The sequence below is a fragment of the Pelecanus crispus genome, chromosome 20, assembly GCF_030463565.1.
Source record: "Pelecanus crispus isolate bPelCri1 chromosome 20, bPelCri1.pri, whole genome shotgun sequence".
Classification (NCBI taxonomy): domain Eukaryota; kingdom Metazoa; phylum Chordata; class Aves; order Pelecaniformes; family Pelecanidae; genus Pelecanus; species Pelecanus crispus.
This window is the reverse complement of record NC_134662.1, coordinates 2,102,245-2,111,407: the sequence shown is the minus strand read 5'-3', so window position 1 is coordinate 2,111,407 and position 9,163 is coordinate 2,102,245. Positions and strand designations below refer to the sequence as shown.

Here is a 9,163-nt window from a genome sequence, read left to right as displayed (position 1 = left end):
CTTCTCTCTCCAGGGACGCTCAAAATCCGAAGCAGCTCCCGAAGATTTGTCCGTGTGTGGCAGCGGTTACCATCCAGTTACCTCCGCGGGGATTCAGCCTGCCAGGTCCACTCCCAGAGGGTCTGGCGTGGAGGAGGCTCGCTTGGCTGCTGGTGCCGAAGGAGAGGCCGGTTTGGGCTGCAAGGACTCCTGCTGCGGTGATGGGAACGCTGGCCTGAGCTCTGCGAGGGGAGCCCTGAGCGCAGAGCGGAGATTCATGCACCCAGCTGAGGACAAGGAGGAATAAACCCGAGCTGACCCACCTCCATCCCACGGGAGCGCTCCTGGGAGGGTAATTGTTTCACGTTCCTGTTGTTTTACTCCCTCAGCGGAGCAAGTTTTGTAGGAGCGTGAAAGAAAGCGGCAGTTAGCTGTGAAGTGGTGGATACTTTGTGCGTCTGCCATGCCGGGAGCAGGGGATCGCTGCCGGGGACTCCCGGTAGCGGCGTCGGGTCTTTGCGCCCGAGCTGGAGCCACCTGCGCCGCCACGGTCCCGCACGCGCCCTCTCCCCTTGTCCTCCGCTGAAGCTGGACGGGCTGCGGCCACGTTGGTCGCACACATCTGAATCGGTGTTTGTTGTTGCTGGGAGTTATTGCGTATGGTTCTGGTTTAAAGGGGTGCAGTGCGGTTTGGCCGTGTAAATGCTCCACCATGTGTGGCTGGAGGGGGCCAGCTCCTGGGTCTGGAGGCAACTGCATGTGATCCAGACCATTACGATTCATTTTAAAAGTAGGTTTCACTGTGTCTGCTGTTTCCCCCAGGAAGGTGTTCCAGAATCGCATCTGGAAAGAAACCTTATTCTTACTTCCAGCCTAACTATGCCACTTCCCCTTATCTGCCAGCATGTGTCAGGAAATACATGAGTATGTCAAAACTGAGAGTCAATGGGTTCTTTTTGCATCGCTTGCATCATCTTCCTGAGAAGTAAAATGTAAAACAGGCTTGAAATGAAAACAAACGCCATTAAGTGTGAAACATAACTAGGCTGGACGCTGGCCGTTTGAGTGGCATTCTTTGTTTCGGTGTTTGCAGGAGTCATTAGTCACGCTGCGATGGCACTTCTTGGTACCGCTGGAGAGCGGACCGTTCAGGTCTTATGTGCGTGTCTTTCACTGGGAGTTTGGGGAGCCTCGTGCTGCGAGGAACAGGAGCCGGTTCCTGTCGGCTTTTCAGCCTGGCTCTGGGCAGCCTCCTGGCAGCGGAGCTCTGGGCGGCTCAAGGCCCCAGGCCCCAGATCCTGTGGCTGCTTACGAGCCCTGGGTATCCCTTGCTCAAGGGACGCAGCTCGCGTTGTTGTGCACGTGCAGGAACCGGACTCTCTTGGGATCCTTTGTGCTCCTTCCTGATCAGCTGCAGCGTACAATGAACGAGCGCTCCGGCCCTAACAGCTGTCTCATTTTTATTCCTGTTTGTAGCTTGGCGCCTTGGAGGAGAGAGGATGGCTCAGGAGACAAACCAAACGCAGGTGCCCCTGTTCTGTACCACAGGCTGTGGATTTTATGGCAGCCCCCGGACTAATGGGATGTGTTCCGTTTGCTATAAGGAGTTTCTGCAGAGGCAGCAGAGCAGTGACCGGATAAGCCCCCCAGGTAGAGGATTTTTGCCTGAGAAATCTGTCTTAAATGGGTGCCTGGGTGCAAACGGTATTAAGCAACTGGGATAGAGCGTGGTACTGCTACTGGCCACCAGCAGATTTATTCCATCCTGGAAAACTCGTGTCGTTCCCTTTTCGTGTAGACCTAAGCCTCTAAATCAAAGACCTGAGCCTTCGAGCGTTTCTGTTCCCTGTAAGGGGGTCAGCTGTTTTCTTCCCAGTCCCAGCTGTTTGTGAAGCCCCATCCCAGTCAGCACCTTCCAGTAAACTGTAAAACGTCGCTTGCACTACCAGTGGCCCAGATTTTTAGCTATTACCTGCTCCCTGAGTTATGTGCTGGCTGCTGGGAATCACAACAGATGCCTGAAATGCCTTTTTATTTGGGAAGAATTTGGCCTTTTGGGCTTGCATAATTTTCTTATCTTAACAGTGGTGAAAATCAAAAGTGATGAAATAAAGGGTTTGTTTCTTGCAGCTAAACAGAGCTGCTGTATCAGCGAGCTGGGAGGCAGCTAGGTGCACGGGAAGGTTGCTCTTTCCATCATTAGCAGGATTTTCTTTTGCTGAGAGTTTTCAGAGATGCCCCATGTACAGGCTTTGCAATACTGGTTAGAAATGCCTTCCAGAGATCTTTTGCAGTTTTGTTCCTGAGCGTAATAATGGCTTTCCTTGAATTACCCACCCAAAATACAGCTCTTCCTGACAAAGGGGTTTTCCAAAGACCCTGACTTAGATCTCGGCTGACATAAACAGACGTGTTTCTGTTGAAGCCAGTTCCTTTCAGCAGATGAGGATCTGGTTCTTACATGTTGGAGAAGTTGCAGAGTAATGTTGGGTTCAAGGTATATTAGTAAGTGCAGCACTTTCATTTATGCTGACAGGAGAATATTTATGCTGATGTGGAGTTCGCTTTGCAATTTTGAGGAAAAGAAGGGGAATCAAAGAATGATGGAGGCGTCATGGGTGACTGAAGTCAGATTTTACCAGACATTAAAAAACACAGTAATGGAAGGCATTCAGCACGTAACTCCTGCGAATAAACTGTCATCCCTCAAAAGGGAGTTCGCAGATCCTGAGGAGCTGAACAGGTCTCCATAAACGAGGCCTGCAGTCCTCAGGAAGATGAGCAGCTAATTTCAGAAAGATGTTATGATCCTGATACGAGGAGTCATTCCTGATCTAATGTAAGAATAGCTGCACTGGGTCACAGTGAGGTCCGTCCAGCGCTGATGTGTTGTCCCCACAGAGACGGATGCACAGATTTGGAGGGGAGGGTATAAGAATAAGGGATCTGGGAGTGATCCCAGCTGGGGTGTGCCCTCCCGGCTCCTGGAAGGGAGCAGCAGGTTAAAGCCTGCTGAAAGTGCTCATCCTGCTTTCTCCTTGGCTGTCAAGCACCTGAGCAACTTGCTGACATTTTTAAGAGTTTACCAAGACTGTAATCTTGTCTCGTAGCTCCCAGCGGTCCCAACAGCAGCCCAATGGCTTCAGACTCGATTGCAGGGCAGCGTGCAGAGGGAGACTCCACGCCCGAGGATGTGAAAGCCAGGTAGGGGCATAGCCTACAGGGTAAGGGGATCTACAGCCCTGCTAAAAACCAGCCCTGGGACACAAGGGGTAGGCTCTCGTCCTTCATATGGCCAAGGGGATCTGTAAAGCGGGCTGGGTCGCTGTCCATTGTGACCCTGGTTTGTCTGGAAGACCGAGATGTCCCTGATGATGATGACTGATGCGCAGTCAGGTACCAGAGGGTCGGTAGTAAATTAAAATCTGTAGTAAATGAAGTGGCATCCTGGTTCTCTTGGAGCCAGTGCACCTTGTCTGTCACTAGCTGTATTAAACTGGTTGGTTGCAGCTCAGTCCTAAGTGAAAGCACCTGGTGATGATGCAGTCTGGAAGCTGCGACAGCAGGGTTAGGGACCTCAGTCATGTTTGATAGGAAGGAAGGTAGCACTGCGTTGAGCTCTACCATGGCATTACAGTCCTGACTCATGACTCTGTTTCCCTGTCCCTGGACTTGTTTGGACGGGCTGTTGTCTTGGCTTTGAGATATAATTGGGTGAAAGAGGAAACTGAAGTCATCATAGATTCATTCCATTTGTGTCTATGAAGAACTTTGATCCCAAATCTCAAAGGGAATTGGCCTGCTGAGCTACCTCTGAGTATCATAAAATTAACTTTATGGGCTGAAGATATCTCCCACATAACTGTTCATCAAAAGAAAATACTTGTGGTTGCTCTATGTTTGTTTGTTTGTTTGCTGCAAATGCTCCCAGTGCTCAGACTCCTGTGACCCATCAGATGACGGCCATGAGCATATCCAGAGAAGAGAACAGCAGTGAGACAGAAGAATTCATAAAGACAGAAGAAGCCTCTTCAGCATCTTCCTCATCAGGTAGATGGTTTGGCCTTTGCCTGAGTCTGAATGACACCGATCTCGCAAGTCAGTTTGAGCAGCAAGTACAATACCGGCCACTAGCTCCAGGGGACAGTTGTTACCTCCCGTCAGGAAAGGTACACCTGGCAAGAGAGCTAAGGAGAAAACAGTTTGTCTGTTGCTGAGACAGGGAGGAGAGAAAAATGTTGTGCCTGAGGGCAGGCCGATAGATACTGCTTTGTGGGCTGAGGGCTGAGTAGCTGCCAGCCCTCGACTCGCTGGCAGGAGGATAATCTTCCATGACGCCTATCCTAGTGAATGGCAGAAAGCCCGGAGCGTCCCACAGCCTGCCGCATGGCTGTTGTTGGCTGCAGTTCCCTGCATCTCTCGAGGGAGGGAAGGAGATGGACCCAGAGTAGTCTTGGGAGAGAGGAAATGTGTTTGTGGCGGTGCCCAGGGCCAGCTGCTGGCCTGGCTGCTGCCATCCTGTGCGACGGGAGGCATACCTGCCCCTCGGAGGGGAGCGTTAATGCTGTCGCTTTGTTTGCAGAGTGGTACCTTGAAGTGATAGCGGGGCACGGGTGTCGTTGCCCAGCGGGGTCTGTCCTCCAGACAAGTAACAGGGTGAGCCATTGTGCTGAGCCATAACCAAGTGACACTGCGTTTGAGACACCCTCCTTTAGTTCAACTGACAGTTTGCTTGCATTCAAAGCTAAAAAACCCCCAGGAGTCGTTGGTTGCTAAAAAAACCAGGCTCTAGTCACATGAGCGTGCATTTTGGATTTGGTAATCCCTGGCCTGCAAGCCCAGGAGACAGTTTAGAACAGGCAGGTGAGAGATATTTGGTGAAGGAGAGGCTTGGAAGAGCCTGCCCCTTTCTTCTGATTGTGGGATTTTGAGAAAGCTGTTTAGGGTCAGATCCACAAAGCGATCTCTGCCTCTGACTGTTTGTCTCCTTAGCCTGATTTTCAGCACAGCATGCACTGCAGGTGTGTATCTGCTAGCAGTTGGAGCTCCTCCCTCCTGTTGACTTCTCTAACCTGCTTAGGTACTGTAGGAAATCCTGCTAAGCATCAGTGACCTTTAACAATCTGGCTTTCAGAGCTCAGTTTTCCTTTTGGTAGATTAGAGACAGTGATGAGTATCTGTGTAAAGCATTCTGAGACCTACATATGAGGAACACTTATGTAAGAGCGAGCAAAAATAATTAGTAGTACTTACGAGGGGTTAACTTTTTTTTTCCCTGCAAAGATTAACTCTAGGCTCAGCTGTGCAATTGAGTTACTGTACATCAGCTAAGCTGTAGTGGCTATCCAGAAGCATACTTATGGCAAGCACCAGGTAGTTCTACTTAGTAATACTTTTTCTCAGCAGGAACTAAATGGCATCACATTATCTTACGTATGCCTTAGCTAAACCGTAATATCTCCTTGGTGTTTCTGAGCCTTCGACTTAAGGAATTTGAAACAGCGAGAAAACATGAGGCCGTGTGAGGTGTAGATGTCTGTGGAACAAGGCAAATCTCACAGTTTGGGGTATGTCGGCCAGGGCGACGTGCGCACAAGAGGTGTCTGGCACAGACCCAGAATCGGTAGGGCCTCAAGCAGCTCCTGTAATAAACCGAATGCATTGCTTGGTTTATCAAGAAGAGTAGCAAAACTCTTGCCTCTGTTTCAGGTACCCTGCTTGAAATATCCCAGAACACAGCTGAGGGCAAGACAGCTTCAGAAAAACCGAAACAGAAGAAGAATCGCTGCTTCACTTGCCGGAAGAAGATAGGGCTAACCGGTAAGACCCTGGCTGTGGGGAAAGCTTGCCTGTGGCCTGACTAGTCTGGTTTCATAGCCCTGCAAACAGATCTCCTTGTGCTGTGAGAGTGCCTGGGTTCAGAGGGTTGGCGTGGGTCAGTGGTTGGACGTACCCCTCCAAAAAGTACTTTACATCCGCAAGACGTGGTGCTGCAGGGGAGGTGAGAGGGGAGCTCTGACCCGCGAACAGCACTGGCCGAGGCAGGAGCTCAGGGAATCTGCCACTCATCCTCAGGGTCCCTGCCAGCCCTTGCATGCAGGATTGTGGAGCTGGATGGAGCCTGGCCTCTCGGGTTATTTCTGCTGCTTGGCAAAAGCTGCTTGTAGAAGGAAGGGCAGTACTCGCTGTGGATCTAATTCTGCTCCTATTCAAGGCAGCGGTAAAGCTTTCCTAATAGTGACACGAACCGAGTTAGACCCAAACTGAAAATCGCACTCCAAGACTCATCCTGTTTGTTAATGCTGCTTCACTTGTGCCGTTAGCTTCCTGAGAGCAGGATGGCTCTCAGTGTTCAGTCTGTAAAGCTGAAGAGAGAGAAGAGCTGAGACGGTGTCAGGTGACTGGTATCAGTGGGAAAACTGCCCCTGGAAAGGCAATTCATGAAGCAATTAACTTGGCTGTGGTTTGTTAATAAAAACATCATTCCCCTAAATTGACTCTGGCATTTAGTGTTTCCCTGGAAAAAGTTAACTCCAGAGCTATGCAGGTCACGCTGTTCTAGCCGAGCGCTCGCCTCTTTAGCCTCCTCGGTGCGTTCAGCAGCCAGGCACTGCACACACGCTTCTGCTTTCATTGATGTGAGCTGCTTGACATGGTCTGGCCTGGGAGGTTTGCCCAGCGCCTGACACTGCGGAACCCGGGCTTGCCTGGATTTTGAGGGCGCTGCCATAAAATAAACATGGGGTTATGAGCCTAGGACTGGGCAGGGTTCTCTGTGCCCACCCTTCAGATCTGCAGGGGGGATTGTTTTCCTGGATGTTTCCTTAAGAGCTTCAAACTGTGAGAAGTTTCCTCTCCTTTAGGAATCAACTTGCAGAGAACTCCTGTGAATTCAGGGCACTTGGGATAAAATGAGTTTTCTCAAATAGGAGTAAACTGGCACCTTGTAGCAAGGTGTTTGTGGTCCTTACAGCCTGTAGTTGGAAACCTTTCGTGAAAGCAAGGAGTGCGAGTCCAGCGCGACGGGGAGCTGATCTGCTGTCCTGCAGCAAACTCCCTTCCTGCTCCGTGCCTCAGTTTCCCAATGTGCTGTGATAACGGTAGCACTTCAGAACAGCATTATCTCCAAGTGAAGGGACTAAATTATGAATTTTGAAACCTAAATAGCTCAAAAGTGATCCTAACGAGGTGAAGGTTTTGCTGCTTGCTGGCTTACTGCTGGTCAGTCCAGATGCTGCTGCGTGACGCTTGGGGAGCCAGGCTGGCTCGGAGGGCTCGGCTCCAGCGCAGGCTGCCTCCTTGCAGCCTGGGGAGCCTGGTCTGGATTAGCAATCTGGTACTCTGCAGTCCCCGGCATGTCCCTTGTCCCCGGGGAACGCGGAGAGCAGCTGCTCTGAGAGCGTTTCCCACCGCCGTGACAGCTGGGGCTGCCCAGAGCACGCGTGCGCTCACAGGATCAGCTAAGCCAGAGGAAACTGAAGAACAACCCGTGGTCTTCCCCCACACTGAAACTCCCTTTTGCCTGTCAAGGACAATGGCCCCCCCTCCCTCATCTGACCCTCTTTCTGCATTAGTGGAGTTTCCTGGCCCGGCAGGAAAGAGAGGGGGCCCTGCTGCCTTCCTGTCCGGCTGGCCGGGGACTAACGTGGCTTTGTCTCTCTGCTCCTCCTCCTTTCAGGCTTCGACTGCCGCTGTGGGAACCTGTTCTGTGCCATTCACCGGTACTCCGACATGCACGCCTGCCCCTACGACTACAAGGCAGAAGCCGCGGAGAAGATCCGTAAGGAGAACCCCATCGTTATTGCTGAGAAGATCCAGAAGTTGTGAAGGGGGCTGAGCAGCTCCAACTGCAGCCAGGTGGCCTGGTGCTCCTCCCCTTCCTCCCAGCCTTCCTCTTCCTCCCAGACCCGTCGGTGGTGCGATGGGGACTTCAGCAGCACACACAAACCAGCGCCCGGACGTGGAGACTCTTCGCACTTCTTCAGCAGAAAGTTGGCGTTCCTTCTCTTCCTTCCTGCCCCTACAACAGCCACAGATCTGTTCTTGACCAGCTTCCCAAGGGAAGAGGGACCATCCTGCCCCACTGCTCCAGTGCTGAGACCTTCAGATTTGTCTTCCGCTGGGGTGGTTTGCACGGCGTGGGCAGCAGGGCTCTGCGGGGCGGCCTCTCCCTTCAGCCGGCAGCTCCGAGTCCTGCGAACCACTTGGGACTCGCGGCTGGAGCCCATGAGCTGCCACTGGACTTCATTCCCTCTGCCCCACCGTCTCTTTGTGGCGGATGTAAAACCGGGAGCTGGAGAATCTTGGCAGCAAGGCTGCCTTCTGCTCCCCGAGAGGTGTTTGGTCTCAGATGCAGAAAAGAGGATTCTGTAGTTTTAATGCCCCAAATACCCCTCCCCTTCTTTTGAGACACTGTTGTTGAAGCACCGGCGTGGTTAAGCAGCAGAGTACTGGCACAGTACAGTTATTTTGTGGCTTGAAGCGACGTAGACACGCTCCAGCCGCGGGTCAGGACCTTTAGGAAAGTGCTGCTCGCTGCCTCACACCTCTCGCCATGGGGAGGGAGCCAGCCTGCCAGGCTTGCTGCGTCCAGGGACGTGGCTGGGCTGCGGGACACCCTTGCTCCAGCCTCCCGTGCTTCAACACCCCCTGAATAACCGCTGGCCGCTTCCCGAGCGAGGTTTGTTGTAACACAGCGGCGCCTGCGCCTCTCCTCTCCCCTCCGCTCCCCGCCTTCTGCCTTACACGATTCTTTCTCATCAGGGTTGTGCACAAAGCTCAGATCGCCAAACCTCCGCTCCTTTCCTGTCCCTGCACGCAGGTGGATGGCGGGAACCCTTCCTCCCTCGTGGGCCTCGCTGATACTGGGTGAGAGCCATTCTCCTCTATGAGCACGTTGGCTCAGGAAGCCCACCCAACCCTCCTGCCTCGCTGCTCGTCCCTGTGGGACAAAAGGCAGGGCCAGATCCCCAGGAGATGCTCCAAAAGCTGAACAGAGGGATCTGTGGTGTAGGGAAAGGCACGTGAAGGGCTGCAGGGCACTTGAAAAGTCACAAGGAGGATCTTGGGGTGCCTGGAAGTGCAGGGGGCTTTCAGAACAGCCCGTGGCGAGCCCTGGGCAGCAGGGAGAGGCACTTGGAGGGCTCTGGGCCAACTGAAAGATCCGTAGAGTTTTTAGGGGTCC

General features: G+C 52.6%; 1 protein-coding gene across 1 annotated transcript; it reads left to right on the top strand.

Moving 5' to 3' along the window:
- Positions 1-303: 303 nt before the first annotated feature.
- Positions 304-8,459, top strand: LOC104032677 (AN1-type zinc finger protein 5). The gene is made up of 6 exons (XM_009485092.2): positions 304-331; positions 1,456-1,629; positions 3,090-3,183; positions 3,911-4,029; positions 5,689-5,799; positions 7,658-8,459. Exons 2-6 carry the CDS (start codon positions 1,479-1,481, stop codon positions 7,804-7,806), a joined length of 624 nt encoding a protein of 207 aa, XP_009483367.1. The 5' UTR covers positions 304-331; positions 1,456-1,478; the 3' UTR covers positions 7,807-8,459.
- Positions 8,460-9,163: the final 704 nt, after the last annotated feature.